Source organism: Brachionichthys hirsutus, chromosome 8 (genome assembly GCF_040956055.1).
Source record: "Brachionichthys hirsutus isolate HB-005 chromosome 8, CSIRO-AGI_Bhir_v1, whole genome shotgun sequence".
NCBI classification, from domain to species: domain Eukaryota; kingdom Metazoa; phylum Chordata; class Actinopteri; order Lophiiformes; family Brachionichthyidae; genus Brachionichthys; species Brachionichthys hirsutus.
In genome coordinates this window covers 6,794,862-6,813,320 of record NC_090904.1, presented here as the reverse complement: position 1 = coordinate 6,813,320, position 18,459 = coordinate 6,794,862, and the positions used below count along the sequence as shown (strand labels likewise).

At 41.5% G+C, this 18,459-nt stretch overlaps 1 protein-coding gene across 1 annotated transcript; it reads right to left on the bottom strand.

Annotated features, from left to right (window-relative positions):
• Positions 1–6,803: 6,803 nt before the first annotated feature.
• On the bottom strand, positions 6,804–16,998 carry camk1a (calcium/calmodulin-dependent protein kinase Ia). The gene is made up of 11 exons (XM_068742256.1): positions 16,913–16,998; positions 12,177–12,308; positions 11,587–11,661; positions 11,157–11,295; positions 10,928–11,054; positions 10,607–10,682; positions 10,425–10,537; positions 10,269–10,347; positions 9,330–9,417; positions 9,023–9,197; positions 6,804–6,907 (listed from the first exon to the last, which is right to left on the bottom strand). The coding sequence occupies exons 1-11, from the start codon at positions 16,996–16,998 to the stop codon at positions 6,804–6,806; spliced, it is 1,194 nt and encodes a 397-aa protein (XP_068598357.1).
• Positions 16,999–18,459: the final 1,461 nt, after the last annotated feature.

Here is an 18,459-nt window from a genome sequence, read left to right as displayed (position 1 = left end):
TGAGCTCAACGGCTGTTCCAGGATCAGCAGGGCAGGTGCTTCCAGGGATTAGCATTCCTTTCGCATTTTGAATGTCCATAGCAGGTCATTTTCAGAGCAGACACTATTGCCTATTCATGAAAAATATGTACTTTAATAAGTACTTTTCCTCTGACGAAAAAACCAGAGTTTATTCACCCGCTTATGTCGTCTTCCCACTCTCTCAATGCAAGCAAAAAGAACAAAGTATTGTTTTGTAATTTAATTTCTTGTCTGACGTTATTGCACTAAGATTTACATACAAATAGAAAGTGCGCCTCTTTTTCCTTTCCTCACTCAATTTGAAAATTAAGCTTGTGACACTTTTTCTGGTCTTTGTGCTCCTCCTTTCTCCAGGTTTCAAAGGCTTATCTGTTAGAATCGAACCACACCTTCACCACAAACAGTGTTTGCTGCTGGTGAACACTGGAAATGAAACTTGATCATGTCATTCAGGATGGGTGTTTGTACATATACAGTGTATTCTTCCATATCCTGTTATTTGGTTGGCACAGGGTGGAGGAGGAGGGTTGTCACAACGTCTGCATACCTTATCTATAAGACTTTCCTCCTAAGGCGTGGATGTATGAATTATCAGGCAGTGCAGTCACAGGTGAGATTAAACCAATGCTCTGCTGTGTCTACAGTATTACTCGGTGACAGGACATACTTGAAGTGTGTTTCAAAGGCCTTGCTTCCTCCCTTAAGGAAAGAAAAAGCTCTGGTTGGTGGCAGATATGAAATATCGAGGTGAGATTTTTTATTTTTTTGCTTTGTTTACAAACGGCCATATTTTCACAAAAGTTGGGATAATGTGTAAAATGTAAATTAAAAAAGTATTTATGTAATTGTGTTTTTGTTTTGTTCAAAAACGTTGGAAAATGGGCCATTTTGTTGCACTTTAACAACACTCTCAGTCTCAAACACCGGAGGAGAACAAAAACTCTAATTATGAAAGTGGAACATTTGCACTTTGATGCCGGATGTACTCCAGGCAGACGGCTGACATTAAAAACGCCAATAACATGCAGCATGCTAATGCAACCGTGCAGGTTGTCTGTGCACGGATGCACTGCCATCCCACCGATGAACATTGTAGTGGTGAATGGTGAGTATAATGTTCCGATCTCATTCAATACCGCTGCACTTCATTCTGCTGGATTTGCTAACTGAGCTAAGAATCATATCCAGTAAATAATTTCAGCTGATAAAAATCTTCTTTTTGAACTGACCACAGAGGTTTATGAAGCAGTTTTTCTTAAAGCTTTGGTCTTATCTTATTATAATAGCTAAGCCGATTGTTATTTATAGGACATTTTGACATCAATTTCACAGCAGCTGATGAATATTATCTGATAAGATCAGGAACTCTCTCTTTTTTTCCCTTTCAGATGAAAGTGTAGTTGTGGAAAATGTTTACAGCCTTAATATGAAAAACGGAAGTAAGTTCTGCTCAATTCTGTTTTCAATTTCAAACTTCATTTTAGCTTATTGTTTGTTTTTTAATGCATCCAACAAAAGAACCAGAAGAAATCCTGGCATACTTGAAGAAGATCAAACCAGGAATGATTGATTTGGTGGCCTCGTTTGATGATGTGACACCGATGTAAGTCGATGGAGCCTGGTGCCCATCTGTGCACCCATCAAAGCGTTGGCCTCAAAATGAAGTGCAGACAGGCCGATTGTCACCAGTGACAAACATAATTGGTCTGAAGTCAATAGCAATTCATTATAAGGTACATCAGATGTGTGGCAGTACGGTGGCGTATTGGGTAGTGCTGTCTCCTCACAGCAAGAAGGTACCGGGTTCGAATCCTATCTGTGTGGAGTTTGTATGTCCTCCCCCTGCCTGCGTGGATGTTCTCCGGGTTCTCCGGTTTCCTCTCACCTCCAAAAACATGGAATTTAGGTGAATCGATTACTCCAGATTGTCCGTAGAGTACGAGTGTGGACATGAGTGGTTGTCTGCCACTGTGTGGTGCCACGTTGCGCTGGTGACTCATCCGGGGTGCACCCTGCCTTTCACACATAGCATGCTGGGATAGGCTACACAAATCACCGTGACCCGGAAAAGTGGCTGTAGATCTACAAGAAGATGGATGGATGGACAGACGGTACATCAGAAGATGCCGCACCCAAAAACGTGGCTATGTTGCTCGAAGTTGTTACATATAACAGCATCTTGCATCTTTCTTTGCACACACCTTTTGAAACTTGTAAAGAGGGAGCTGATCACACGGGTCCGCAGTAATCCTGGGCGAAGGACTAACTATGTGTCCATGATTCCATGCTAAAATGATGACAACCCATATTCTCTTAATTTGTGGCAGAATGACAGATGAAATAAATATTTGTTGGCATGGGAAGCACTTTGATCCAATCCATGAAAAGCAGAGATGCCTCTTTCTGAAATCCAGAAGCTGTTGGACACGATAAGACAATTAAATCCTCCTCTGTTTCTCATCCAGAGATTTTCCTCATCTCTAATCAAAAGTCAAAGGATGGATTGTAAAGGCATTTGTGCTTCTGGGCTGTGTAAATAAAATTGACTACCTGACTTGTGCGCTTTAGTATTCTATCAGTTTGTCCCTCTGGGATTTTCTCAGAACACCGGAGGTGGAGGGGCATACATTATTAAATTATGCACATTTCACTTTCAAGCCCTCTTTTTTGAGCTCCGTACATTTTCAAACAGTAACATCATCCAGGTACAAAAGCAAAGGCTGGCGGTGTTGTGCCCCTAACGTGGATCCCATCAATCATTGATGATCCATACATCACACAGAACAAACCGTATCCGACTGAACTCAAATAAGCCCTAACGGTCTTCATCTTGTCCTTTTTCTAGGTCCCCTGGTTGTGTCTGCTGTTGATTACCCTTGCCGAAGGGGAGGCGAGGGTATTGCAATTGGGTCCGTTTGTCTGTTTGTTTGTTTGTCTGTCCGCGCGCATAACTCAAAAACTAGTAACCCAATCGACTTGAAAATTTTGACACAAGCAAGGTTCTGTCCGTGGCTCGGTCCTCCCCGAGAATGGCGTTGATCCGGACCTGGATCCAGATTCAAGAATTATGTTTACATCTGGAATTGTGCCTGTGCTGTAACATGGGAGTGTCACTTTAAGAGGGAGGGACACGAATGGCATGATGGGGAAAAAGAGTCCAGAAGGTGTCTTGTAGTACGTTCCGGAGCAGCAAGCTAGAGCAGGTTTGGCCCCTCTGATCCGGAAGCCCTGTTTACTGTCTCACAAGATCAAATAGTCATTTGGAGGCGAGGGTCTGCAATCTCTGATTGTCTTTCTAGTTCCATGCTGGTGAACCATTTTCCTCCAGAAGGCAGCCTGCAAAGTTTTGCTATTCAGCCATTGTTAGTCAACACAAAGCTGAACACTGCTATCTTAGGCTGAGGTCATGGCACAGAGGCCAGCGACTCTCTCAAAGACCGGCCGATCTGAAAGCTGTTGTACATTTATTTTACAAAGACTGTGAGTTCCTGCACCAGGCAGGGCTTAATCAAATTATCAAGCGCCTTGCCAACACTGTGGGCCTTGGAGAGTGTTTGTTCCGTCACGTCCTATTAATTCTTCACCACAAAATGCTCTCTGATGGAGATTTAGGCAACAAGCAGGACTCTTCCCTCATTAACCGAACAGAAGCGGAATTAGCATTAAAATGCCTCATTAATGATTACGCTTCTGTGCATTCTGATAAATCACTCATCTTGATTAAACCTTTGCTATTCATACATTGACTGGTGGCTTTTGAGCACAATTATCATTGCTGATATATATAAATATATATATACTGTGCCGAGACATTGTGTAGTTTATTACTAATACCAATACCACTAATACCAAACCTTCTCGGACCCTGTTCTCCTTGTCTTGTAGTGTGGGCGTGGCCAAGGGAGAGTCGAGCACCTGGAGACACACCTGTCACTCATTATCTACTCAGAAAGGTCTGCTGATTAGCCGCTGCCAGATTATGGTAGTGTTTCTGTTGCTAGCTGGTTTCACTAGTGACAATTCTTTAATTGATGAGAACCATAAATATTATGTCTCTTGTGAGCCTTTTAGTGACTCTTTCATTAAGAAAAACTGTTTCCATATGTTTTCTGATGGCCAATGTGGTCAAATAAGCAGCCAAGTGCAATCAATTAATAAATAAATAAACCAGAGAAATCCAGCTGATAGTTCTTAATCCGACTGTTGTAATTTACAGCAGTGTTATATTATTCAAATCGAAGGGGTCAAATAAGTACAGTACACATAATTTTTTTTTTTATATATATCAATATGCCTATTTGCATTTTCATATTATTTGTAAATCTTAAAAATTATACGTTTAAATAATTTCCACTGCTTTCTTACAGCACATTGTGTTCTCAGCAGATACCATGAAGATAAGACTTTTGTACGATGACAGAAAACACAACGCATAGACAAGGAAGTTTCATTTATTTTCCTGCAATCATATCTCTGTGAGTACAAATCTGTTTATTTTCTTACGTGTTGTTCAATAACCTGTGATGCATTGCATCCATACTTTTGTAGCTCCAAACAACTTTTACAAAAAAAGGATATACAATATATACTTATATTTATATTTATATATATATAATATACATGTTTCTTTATGCATTTCGATGTGTCTATAACAGGTAAAATGAGCTTTAAAAAACCACACGGCAAAGTGGAAACAAATCTCAAGTAAAGTTTAGCATAAGTTCAACAAATAACAATAGCAAGGTTATCAAAGTCATTAGCATTAGCTATCTTACAATTAACATGAAGCCCTTCACACAGTTTGCATATTTTCCACAATTTCAGGCATGTAAATCCAAAGTGATCACATTATTTTATTGTACTATTGACCTGAAAGTATTAATGGCAAATCAAGGGAGGTGTTTTGATGGGTAAAATTATTCTTGACTACGTCATTATGTCATCACATACATTAACAAATTAATAAGAGTATAGTATGATTCGTTACAAGATTAAAGTTTTGCTGCCGTTGAAATCTTCAACCTGTTATGAGAATTTTCACTCGCTTTAATTGCAATCCAAACTTTGTCTTTATTCACCAAATGCTATTCTCATAACAGAACGGGGCCATTTGGAGCTCCGCTTTTTCACTTTTGTTTTGCTCGCTGCATGTGGTTGAAATTCAGATTTGAGGATTTTTTTTTATTTAAAATTTATAAACTCAGACTGGGATAAACTTCTCAAGAGGTTTGAAGTAAGCAAGAGCAAGAAAACAGACAGAATGAATATTTCCGTTGTGGGTGAACATAGTACAGAAGCGTCACTCAGGTCGACTGTTCAAATCAATGCAAATGATAAGTCCACTGTGCTGTGTTGTACTTTGCCAACAACATTAATTCTGGTGTTACTCACTTCACATTATATAGCTCAAAATCACGGTATTACATCATTTTTCAATACAACAGAGTAATAATAATCGCGTGTTTATACCAAGTCATCATCATTCATGTAAACATATTTAACCAGGTCATGCAAACACTAGACCAAAACTTCTTCCACTAAAGGTGCACAGCACAGAGAAAGCAGAGCGCCCAGACTGAGATCCCTCTGACAGCAGAAGATCACTGATCACTGGCAGCTGGTGCTTGTTTAGACATTTGCCACAAACAGAGAGGAAGATGAGAGATTTTCTTCCCAGGCATTCAGGAATCTCAACATAATTCCAAATGGCACCTAACATGATGGTAGAAGGTGATTTTACGATAGGATTCACAGACATAGGAATCTCAGTTTGAGCATCTATAACATAACAACCATAAAACAAAAAAAAAGGATCCAAAGTGGTATTATTTATATTCATACATTTTTATGTTTTTCCCAACAAAAGCATGCAGATATTCCACGCTCAGAACCACTCTTCACAAACCCAGTCCAACTCAGAACATCAGAAGAGTCCATTATGACTCTTAATTATCTACCAGACTGAAACAAAAGTTTAAATACTTATAAAAGGACAGGAACACTTAATGTGAGAGAAAAAAGACAAAAGTGATGGAACAGGACAGACGGGCAGGTGAGGTGGGCATCAGCAGTGTCCACATGCCCTTTTGCAGACATTCCTTGAGCTTAAATCTATTCCACCAAATGGCTACAGTGACTGGACTTGGTCACCTTGAACAGTAAGGATGAACAGTAAAACATGCAGGAATAGCTTTCAGTACTGTTGCCCCCGAGAAAGTGATCCCATTTTCTTTGTGCCCTGTCTGGCCAGTTATTCGGAGTAAGTTGCCAGTACTGTTGAGTGTGAGAGTCAGATGGGTGGAGACAGACACAAAGGGTGGTTAGAGGTAGATGTGACGGGTAATGTGTGAACAGAAATAACAAAGAGGACAGCCTTTAGGCCCCTGGCTCATCTTTGATTAACACCCCAGGCTAGGATTGGATCCTTCCTGCCACATCACTTCTCGTAACACACGGCCAAATAACCACCGTCTATCACAAGGGACGACTACAAGTTAGGGAAACAAGCAGACAGTCCCATTCTTTAAATCAAAGTGACTAAGCGCAGCAGCCTGTGTGTGTGTGTGCTTTTTTTGTTTGTTTGTTGTTCTTTTTTGGAGGGGAGGGTGTGTGCTTTTTTTGTTGCACAAACGTGTATATGAAGTCAGGGCTTTTTTTTTTTTACAGGATTTACAGTCTGACTCAATGCCCTTTATCAGCTTGCCGTAGATGTTGGATGTTGCCTGATGAGTTCTCTGCATACCTGGCCAGACTGGGTGCCTGAAGAAAAAGGGAGGTTGTGCTCAGACACGGCTGGTTGGCCTGCAGCAATAGGTGCAGCTTCTCAGGCTGTCCCGGTCTGTGCTGCCGTCAGTGCTTCCACGGCGACCGTCCTCATAGTGGGACACTGAGGATTAGAGAAACAGGGAATACATTATTTGAGATTGAGATTTTGACGCTACAAACTGAAATTCAGATGAAGTGTAGAGCTCACGGACAGTTCTGGAGCTTAACCATAAAGGAAACGTGCTTCCTCCTTGACTGCATTATTCGGCTCTCCTTTTTGTGTGAGTCAGCCTTTTTCCCATGTGAAGATCATTAAGTCCAAGTACCGTTCCAGCATGAGTGATGGTCATTAGGAAGTCTGCTTGAGGCTGGCTATCAGCAGCTACTGTCCAGACTGTGCATCACTGAGTAATTCCATTCAACGCAAGTCATCAGAGTAAGTATTGTGCAGTATGGGTTCATGCAGTTATTCAAGGTACACAAACATATATTGTACATATAAAGAATTCTCAATATATTTATAAATAATCATACGTTTTGCATTTTTATAGTGGGTGGTAGATCATCTTGACCTGGTCATTTTATAAGTAGCTCGCATGCTGATGGGAGGAAGCCAGAGAGAACATATAAACTCCTCGCAGAAAGGCCTCAGGTTGGATTTGAACCTGTGACCTTCCTGCCGTGAGGCAGCAGAGCTACCCAATGCGCCACCATGCTGCCCTGTATGGTAAGGGTCTGTAAATCTAAATGAAACAATCATAGTATTTCCTGTATTTATTGCTTCATGCAGATCGATAGCCATTCCGGGCCAGTAGACATTCCGAAACATGGAAAAACAAACAAACTAAAAACCCTTATCATTACTTAAAATGTCAACCTTACCTTATTATCACGTAATCTGCTAATTTCTTTTTTTTCATTAAAACTCAAACAAAGTTTGAAACATGTTCTCAAAGATTTTTCTTAATTTATTAGTTCCGGTAATTATTTGGAACATGCTTTTCTATCTCAAAATACGCTACGTGGCCAAAACAGGGGTAAACATGTCTGCTTTTGCAGCAGCATTTTCATGTTCATTAAAAGTAAAAGCTCTCTGGATTAGATGCTGTTTCTAACAGCATGAAGAGCAACTTCTGGGGGCAAGCAGCCATCAGATCAAACAGCTGCCTGTTCATCTGCATGCGCTGGTTTGTTTACATATTCCACGCTGGAGGTTGATCACAATTTAGCATGCGTGCGTGCTTGACAGGAAGCAGCCAATGTAACATTTCTGAGCAAATACTCGTCGACTGGCGCGTTTTACAGCAGACAGCTGCAGATGGAACAATACCAGCTGTACCTACAGCATGTTCAGCGCTCCAAAGAACAATTCTGGTTCTCCAAGCCAAAACCCAATGAAATAAACAGACTGAGGCTTACTGGAGGACACTCCTGTAGTATGTGTTTATTTATTCTAAGTACCGTCTGTGTACTGTGTGAAATTATGATTTATTTTGTTTGTTTGTTTTGCGTTTGTTTGGTTTGGTGTGTCTTCTGGAAGGAAAGGAGATAAGGAGACCTGGTGGTCGAACCAGGAAGTGCAGAAGCGTATACGGGAAAAGAGGTTAGCTAAAAAGAAGTGGGACACTGAGAGGACAGACGAGATTAAACAAGAGTACAGGCAGAAGAGACGCACGGCAAAGGTAGAGGTGGCAAAGGCAAAATAGAGGGAATATGATGACCTGTATGACAGGTTAGATAGTAAAGAAGGGGAGAAGGATCTGTGCAGGCTGGCCAGACAGAGAGACAGAGATGGGAACGATGTTCACCATGTTAGAGTGATTAAGGATAGAGACGGCAAGGTGTTAACAGAGGCCAGTAGAGTGCTAGGAAGATGGAAGAATTATGTTGAGGAATTAATCAATGAGGAAAATGAGAGAGAACAGTGGCTGGTGTTGGGGAGGACGATGCAAAGGAAGGGGTGAAGTGGAGAAGGTTGGTTTGCTGTGTCGACACCTCACTGAACAAACCGAAAGAAAAATAAGAAGAACTTCAGAAGTCAGTATTGTGAGCTGACAGTCGTGGCTCTGAACTGAAGAACCCGGAGAAAACCCACGCGGCCCCTGGGAGAACATATAAACTCTGCCTAGATCAACGATAAGGAGTGGGAGCTCCTTCTTGCTATGAGACAACAGCACTACCCAATGTGCCACTGTGCTGTCCGAGACTGTTCATTTACTGTGAAATGATAACTTACAACTCTCCTCCTCCCCATTCCCCAAAGCATCCTCTTCCTCCTCCTCCTCCTCTTCCTCTGGGAGCAGATGTCCATGGCAGGGACTGGTGGGAGTAATCTGACTGGGTCCCTCGAGACTAGTACCCAGCTGCAACTTTCTCATGTGGCGCACCACTGCTGTGGCATTAAATGCTTGCTGGATGGATAAAGAGAGAGAGGATGGAAAAACATATTTGACAGCTGCAGGGGCGGAAAAACAACAAAGGCAAACAAAATGTGTTCTAACGCCTGTCAGTTGCGATGCTGCTCTTTCAGCCAAGACACTGACCTTCCATTTACTTTTGGCGAAGTTCTTCTTGATTTGAGCGCTGACAGATTCATGGATATTCTTGTCCAGAGCTGTGTCTCCACAGATCCTGCAAAGTCATGAAAATTAAGTCAATTTGAGGTTAGCTGAGGAAACTTCTTAGAAACATTTTTTTTATGTATCCTCTCTATTAATAGATCAACATAAATGTAGCCCCCTCATTAACTATCACGTTAATTGCTAGATTCAATCGCCATTCATATTTTTTTCAAGTAACATGGTTTAGATTGTCCGGTTCCAAGCCTCTGCTAAACCAGCATTGATTACCGTATTTTCCGGACTATAAGTCACATTTTTTTTAAATGGTATGGCTGGTCCTGCGACTTATATATATTAAATATGTACAGTAAACCCCCAGCTATCCGTGGTTCCAACTCAAGTATCCGTGAAACATTTTAAGCATTCCTTCTCGAACAATCTAGCAAGATCTGAATTTTGAGAGAAATCAGAATCACGTGATCAGTTTGTTTACTTCGATTTTAAGGCGGTGTAGATCAATTCAGGTGTTTTGTGGAACTTTTACAGATAGATAAATAGATATATTCTTGAGATGAGATCTGAAATGATCAACGTTTACTGGAAGAATTTGTATTACATAATTAAGAATATGTATTTTAAAGGTAAATAATTATCTATATTTTCACCTTCTGTGAGATTGAACAAAACAATGTATTTATGACACCAAGAGATTAAAGGTTTTGTCAAATAATTATTTTTATTGTACATCTTCATGTTTTCATTTTTGTTTTCATTTAGTCTGCATTATGTTAGAAGTAAAATTAGACTGAGCCCTAAGTGGCAGCCATAAATCTCGTGTTTTTGTGGACCAATAAATGCCAAAGATGATTGGGCCCTTTGACGAGCTATTTCTGTAGCTATCAGGCATATCGTCTTTCTTACCATGGATGCTGGAGGGCCTGCTCGCATGTGTATCTTTTCGAAGACTCTTTCTCCATCAGGTGACAGATGAAGTCTTTGGCTGCAAATAAAAATGCAAATTTGCTGAGAACTGTCCAAATTCACATGGAAGTCGGTATTTTTAATAACTGGTCGCACCTGAATCTGAGATGTCATCCCAATATGGAGAATCAAATTCGTACTCTGCTTTCAGAATCTGCTCAAATAACTTGGCATCATTTTCATCATAAAATGGAGGATATCCGCACAACCTGAGGATATTGGATTGCAGTCAATACAAGAAAACAATGACTTTACCTACTGTATATATTCAAACTTACAGGATATAAGAAATGACTCCTATGGACCAGCAGTCCACCGCTTTGCTGTACGGCTTTTGAGCAAGAACCTCAGGAGCTGTGAAAAACACACATTGGAAAGCATATGACGGCGGTGAAGGTGCAGTCAAGTAATCTTGACCTGTGGGCTCTGGTAGGTCCAGTTCAACAGGTCGAGAGCCCTTCTGAGACACTTGAAAATGATTCAGTCGTAGATGAAAGAGCCTCTCGCAACACAATGAATAAAGAGGGAGTATCAGCTGCAACACATGAAAGAGAGAGGAGTTGAGGAGAACCTTACTGAAAGGAGATACAAAGCCTTACCCACGTATCCAGGAGTACCACAGGCTGTGGACATGACACTGCCAGCTCCCTCGATCTTTGACAGTCCAAAATCACTGATCATAATTTTGGAGTCTTCGTCCATGCTATAGTACAGCAGATTTTCTGGCTGCAAAAATTTAAAAAAATTAAAAAAAGGATAAAAGAGGATGGTTCTGAAATGGGAAAACCCATCAACCACTATTGTTTTTCTGTCCTCCCAGAACAGTACCTTCAGGTCTCTGTGGACAATCCCCATATCGTGGAGATATTTGACCGCATCCAAGATCTGATGGATGAGTTGGCTGGCATCTCTCTCTGTGTAGAAACCTTTCTCCACAATCCTGTCAAACAGCTCACCTCCGGACACCCTGCCAGGTCACGGAAAAGTGAACAGCACTGATGTACCTTTACTAAAGACATAAATATCGCATGTTTTCATTATCTATATCTATCTATAAAATCTGTATGAGCTACAAAAATTAAGATTAATTAATTTTTTCAGTTACATCCCCTTAAAATGTTACTGGAGATCAGACTCTGCAAACTTTTGGTTACATGCCAGACGCAATAACTGAATATGTCTGAATTAGAGTGTCCAAAAAATTTCTGCAAATCATCATAAAACTGGAAACTCTGTCAAAGAAAGATGAAAAACTCACAGCTGCATGACAAGATATAGATGTGATGTACTTTCAAAGATGTCCTCCAGTGAAACAATGTTGGGATGCTTGATTCTGAAAGGGGCAAATGACAGAAGTCATTGGAGTGTGCTGCATTTTAAAATGCTTACTGTCAACTGGTCACCAGATGGCATTCTTGCTGCATAATTCAAATGTAGAGCGGTTCATTCTTTTTCATAGAGTCCTATGGGAAACCGGGCTCAAACCTGCCTTTCCCTACAGCAATAACTGGAGAAAGAAAACCTTACAATTTAAGATATGGAAACTGCCTCCTGCTTCAGCTACCCCGTTCTGCACTTCTCCACCTTCTATGTCTCTTTCTCTTTTCTCAGCACACTGCTGCGGGGAACTCCACACCATCCATCTCTGTGTGCTGTTGCCCTAGCAACAAGGACACTAAAAATAGGCCTCTCTTCTTTACTCCTGATGTTTCCGGTGCACAATCCTACTCTTTCTACTGACACCATGCATTTAGTCACCTATTTTAATTGACCACTTGCATGTTTTCTGAATTATTTCTTCTGGACACAAAGCTGCAGCTGCAACACTGCAAGGCAAAACAACCTCACCTGTGTAGGACTGCGATCTCATTTTCAATGTTGGTCTCTTTGCCTTCCAGTGCTTTTTTGGGGATGCACTTGATGGCCACCAGTCTCTGGGTCCTCTTCTCCTCTGCTAGAACCACCTCTGAGAAGGCGCCCCTAAAGCAGAGAAAACAGAGACACACACATGCAAATTTACTGACTTGAGGCACACAAAGAGAAATCTGAAGTGTTGTGAGGTAAAAGGGACAAGACAGAATGGCTTGAATGAGATTAAGCAACATCTTCATATTTCATGGAAATTAATTTTTAAATACATTTATTCTATCTTTTCTGTACAAAGCTATGCTTTTGTTTTTTCCACACTTAACCAGCTTCAGTTATCAGGCATTTTGTGGCCTTCCAAAATGTCTGTCTAAACGGACCACAACACCAGCGGTTTTAAAAGAGCTGTGTGTGTGTGACTGGAGATTACATGATTAATTCAAAATGATGATGCATTGTGCTCAAGAGGTGCGGTGCAGCAACAGCCACATACAGACATTCATGCTTTCAGTTGCCTTAAAAATAAATGATTTTTTATTGATTCCGTAACAGAAACGGTAAATATTGTGCGACTGCTTCTAAGCGAGACGAGACACCATTATGGGTTTTGCTGATGGTGAGCGGGAGAATGGTGTGCATTTAGACATTCTCCTCAGAGGAGCGTGGGAGGGAGCTGGAGCTCATTGTCAGGAGCCACAATGATCCTTTACATGCATGTGCACGGTCATGCCGTGCACACGGAAAGCTCAATGCTCTTGTTTTAGCAGTCATTCCCTCTTCTTTCCCATCTGCAAGAGCTTTTAATTTTAACTTCACTTTATCAACATGAACTCTTTAAGTCTTCGTGATCCATGGTTACTCTGAGACGGCTGTACGCAGTGACCAATGCTTAATGAACCGGTGTGGCAGAAATGTTTTTAGATGCACATGAGCAGAGATGATTTACTCCCACAGACTCCCACAGATATCCCTGGCTTAATTTGTAAAAAGGCAAAAATAAAAAAGGCGTGAAATCACATAAAGCTCCAATTCTCATTGGCCCATAATGGCAAATGGCTTTTTAATGTGTTTAAGATAGTGGTATTTACAGCTACCGTTTCCTAAAATGATCAAGAGTTGTAAACTACTATAATCAATGAGAAAAGATCTGAAATCAAAAGGCCAGTGAGCAAACACCAAGAGAAACGCACTCAGAGAGTGCAGACCTCCTCCAAGCAGCTCATTCCCCTCCTAATTGGATTTACATGGCATGGAGAGAACCCAACTTGTGCATGAGATTGAGAGATAGCAGGAATATTTGCATATTGTCGGGTTCTCTTATCACCCATCGCATGCGTTCGGCAACCAAGTTCCTCAGGAGGGCCTGGGCTTTATTCTCTGAGAGGCAATGACCGGGTGGGCGTCTCCTTAGTAACAGAAAGTTTGGGTTTTATCCAAGCAAACAAGAGGGATGTTTCCCTGGGACCTAACTTTTGGTAGTGTCCGTGCACCAAATGGCACTTAAGAGAATTCCAGCCTTTGCAGAGTCTTTGGATTCTAACATGGGCAATGGCATTGTGACTTGGAGGGGGTCTGACTGAGAGAAGCAGCCTGGCTGATGTTGAACCAGTGTGGTGTTCAAGAACCACAGTTTGCCCATAGCAAGCACCTTGGGAGTCATATTATGAGGACTAAGCTATCATAAGATAGGTGCAATGACATGATCGGGAAAGTGTGCAGCCTCCGCAGGTGTTTGCAGTCTGAGTGCTGTCTAATTAATAATGTATTTATTTATTTTTCCCAGATACAATCTCAGTCACACAGTTCCACAACCTACGGATCAGTTGCAGACAGCTATGAGACTGATGGATGCAGTTTATTGATCTCACCCTGATGCAAGTGCTGCCTGTGAGGCAAACATGCTTTCAAAAGCCCCCCCAAAAAGCGTTCTCTTTTTAGCTTAATCCATTATGTGTGTGTGTGTGTGTGTGAGAGAGAGAGACAGAAAGACAAGTGTAGGTATGTGTAAGCATCATAGACAACTTATTTTAAGTTCATATTTTCTAATAACTACTTCCCACACTTTAGTCATTATAGATATGGAAAATAACCGGTCGTGTCTGTGAATCTTTAGTCACTCTGCAGAGCTGGAGACCCAGGAAAAGGGATGGAAATAAACCCAGAGCTTTGCCTCATGACTCAGCTCTCTCTTCACCATGATGAAATGACACAACAGCAGTATTACTGCTAACACCACCCCTAAAAACCTGTCCGTCTCATGATCAATTTTCCCCTCTTTTATGGCAAGATATTTGAATTCCTTTATCTGAGGCAGTAACTCCCTCCCAACCGGATGAATGAATGAATGGCAGAGAGGCATGGCCTCAGGTTTGGAGATGCTAATTCTCTTTCCAGCCTCTCACAGTTGAAGCCCAGCTGAAAAGCAGTCGACAGCAGAGGAAGAACTGAGACGAAAAGAACCACTTCGTCAGTAATGAGCAGCGACACAATTCTGGACTCCCTAAATCTTTGCCTCCATCGTGCCTTGAGATCCTGTACTCAAATATCACAGACAGGATTGGAGACAAGAGGCAGCTGCTGAGACCTGTCTCACCTGTCCTGTCGAATAAAAGCAAAATTGTGCAAAAAATATTAACTGTACATGTTGTTGCAGATGACCATGCATCTTCTTTATGTCACTATACTCTGTGCATCTGAAATGACAATGGTAAAGGAGAAAGCTATTTATGACAATAACAAGATAAACATTTCATGGAGTGCAACCAAACCCTGACAGACATGCTGCCTTGAGCACAGATTGGCCTGAAGCAGATTCACACCCACAACTGAGAATTGACTGGATCTGAATATTATCTTTCAACATAAATCAATTAATGTCACACACTGAGTTCCTGGATAAAGCTCCTCTGTAATCTTCTCTCTGAGGATAAGGAGCTTTTCCATCAACACATTAATTCTGCCCTCTGCCAGGTCCAACTATAATGACAGGTGGGGGGGATATATACAGCAGCTTCTTTCTTCTATATTTCCCGAAATATGGGAACATGACATCCTGGTATTTCATTCTTTTAATCCTTGTTATATAACTTTAACATTACACATCAAACTACAGTAACTGTTTCAGTTCCTTTGGGTGCTGTGGAACCTGAACAGACGCTGTTAAAGGTTCAGCAGCAATCATGAATTCTCAAATCTATAATCGGTTCATCAAATAGTATATTTCTTACAGCATGTGTGGCTCTGAGACACAGACTGGTGGAGACATTTTTTGATGTCCTCCTACAGCACTGACAATAACCAGGCCGCCTCATTATCGTCCCACTGCTTCTTCACATTTTTGGATGTGAACCAGAGTTTGCACACTCATGAAAATGTGGTTCTGTACAATCTCTTCTCCCCAAGAAGATGTAAAAAAAAGACATACTCCGTATGGTGCAGTTGTGTCATCACAGGTGGTCGTGTGCTGTGTCATTTGTACTTAGTTTGGGGTGGGAGGAGAGGTGATGCCAAACCATCTGGACTCAATCCTGTCTCCCCGGAGAGGGGAAGTGGCAGCTCTCCATTTTACTGCATAATACAGCTACCGTATATTAAATCGAGATATAAGTATAATCTATTTTGGATTCCAGCAATAAAATAATTTCATCAGAGTCAATGTAGCTGCAATGAGAAAGGGATGGCCTGCTTGTAAATGCTTAAAAACCTAACTTTTGAAAGTAATTCTTGTAATAAAAAAAAAGCTGCACAAGGAATCGATCGTTCCTAATGATGTTAGCGGAGACTGCATGCGCTTGATTACTGAATAAATGAAGCTGAATTGAAGCTGATATGTGACCTAGTCCACGGTCTCACACAACATTAATCATCGCATGAGCAGAAGGAGGGGAGGCTGAGCCTGACACCTTCAGAGACAGATGGATTTTATTGCAAGATTGAAGAGTGTTTGTGTGTGTTTGTGTACAACACGATGAAACACTGAATTTAGATTTCGCTGTATGTCGCTGTATGAAACGCGGGCTATCCTACAAAGAAAACAATAGTTGCACTTACAAGAGCCTTAAGTCCATTCGGGGACAACTCTTGCTCAAAACATGAACCCAAATCAGAGCTGACATCAGGACGTGCCTGTCCCTCTCTCGTTCAATCTCTCCACCAACCAGACCGCAGCCTTCACTTGCCTCTCCAACTCCAACCAAGATAAGAAACTCTTGGTAAATTGTTTCTGTGCTGCTCAGAACAGAGACATTGTCTTGGATGCAACTTTAAAATTTAAGGCACATGGGGCTGTCCAGCATTTAACAGTGGCCAAGAGCAAGACAAGACAAACAGATCTCAATGGGCATGTTGGTGAAGGAAATACATATATACGGTACTATAATAAATGTAGTTGACAAAACTGACTAACAGACACGATCTGGCGTCTTGAGTGATCCGTATTTAAGAGTTCATCCAAATCACACAGTAAAATGCCTACTTTAGTATTTATGAATGAATAAATGTCATTGTTCATTTTGGCTTTGGGGCATTTCCTGTTGAGACTTCTACAGATATACCTCATCACAAAAAAAATCCAACAGACAAAAACAACAACATTATTTTATGCATCTGACACAAGGTTAAAGGGTCAAGGCACTCTGGGGTACGTTGCAATCGCCCACTTAGTCCCTTTAGCACACCATCAAGGCCACGACAGCACACAAGCGATCGGTCTGACTTACGTCCCGAGGACTTCTTTGAAATTATAATGTTCCTTGATGTCCGATGTCTTCTTTTTCCACCCATTGCCATCTTCCCCAAGAGGCATCCTGCAACGCTGTTTGAATTTCCTACAACTGCAGGTTTGGGGCAGAAAGGAAAGAATTTAAACAGAATCACAGTACATGCATACATTTTATTCCACTGCATCCAAAAACTGTGATTGGTTGATCCAATGGTGATATGCCTGTGTGAATGTAGTGAGCGAGTGAATGTCGGTGGTGGTCAGGAGGGCTTAAATTGGCAGCCTCGCATCTGTCAGAGAAAAAGTCCTATAGTCTGTGAACCCTCATTGACAATGGCAATAAAGTGACTCTGATTCTGATCTCTGTTGAATAATGAGACTTGTAGGAAAAGCTTTTGAAGACATCTCCATGATGACTTTATTCACCACGGGGGAATCTTGAGATTATTGACAGAATTTGTTTTTTAAACGCTGTAACTGTAGGTCTTATTATTATATATTATTTTTATAAATCTATGATCTGGTGTTTCATATAGCGACAACTCAAACAAGGCTGAGCAAACTGCCTTAAATTATAATGAGAAATGAATTGGAGAAAGAACATTCACAAGAAGTAAATAAAATGCATTCAATAATTTGCACTGACAAGATCATGTGACTCCTCTCCCAAAAATGAAAGGCCTTATATGTGCGGACTTCTTTGCTGGCCGACACTCGGGCAACAATAAATATAGCAGCAAATAACAGCTTGAAAGTATCACAGGAAAAGGGACCATCCACAGTCTCAGTAAACAAAGACACGGGTCAGTAGAGACTCATACCAGCTGGGGGACCTGCGCTATATTTAACATCTGAAGCATTAAACAATTAGATCGCATCTGACGAGGAATAAAGAATGCGCTCTGAAAGGGAACCTGTCCTATATTTAAGGCTCACCGCATTAATGGTGAGCCGGACGCTGACTGTCATCCCGAAACGAGTCCGGTTGTCGGTGTTGGTTATATGTGCGCTACAGATTAAAATAAAAGCGCTGTGAGTGTGCGAACCGTCGCCCGCTGCAGCGCTCAAGGGTATACGGCAGTCAAAGAAAGACACGCATCTTTGGGTTGGATCAGAATCTGCATCAGAGAGTTTTACTGCGATGGGACAAAATAAACGATTGATTGTGAATTTTGTTTCATATATGAATGAAAAATAAAACATACCTAAATGGCCTCTGTAGCTGTGAAGTGCTCTCCTTCCCGCTGGGAGCGATGTGGTTGCTGCTGTGCTTGCGCTGCGCTCACACTCCTCCTGACGTCAGGACGGAGACGTCTGTCTGTCTGAGGAGACGGAGTGCAGCGTGAAGTCACCCCCCTCCCTGTTCGAGCCCCGCTGCCGTCTGTGAGGAGATATGCTGAACAGCTTTTAGGAACATCTGCGTCTTGCTCTTTTCTGCGCGCAGCTCCCCGCAGCGCGCTTTGGAAACGCTCGTGCTGTGGCAGAAGTGCAGACAATTTTAGAAGCGCCTCAAACCAGGAATAACTTGTCAAGTGTTAATAATTG

What these genes read in the sequence shown, in the direction of transcription:
- camk1a (XM_068742256.1), bottom strand. Translation starts at nt 16,998, where the DNA reads ATGCCTCTTGGGGAAGATGGCAATGGGTGGAAAAAGAAGACATCGGAC. An exon ending in CTATATCTTGTCATGCAGCT is followed by an intron (nt 11,296 to 11,586) that starts GTGAGTTTTTCA and finishes GTGACCTGGCAG; the next exon opens with GGTGTCCGGAGGTGAGCTGT. An exon ending in CAGGCCCTCCAGCATCCATG is followed by an intron (nt 9,418 to 10,268) that starts GTAAGAAAGACG and finishes ATGACTTTGCAG; the next exon opens with GATCTGTGGAGACACAGCTC.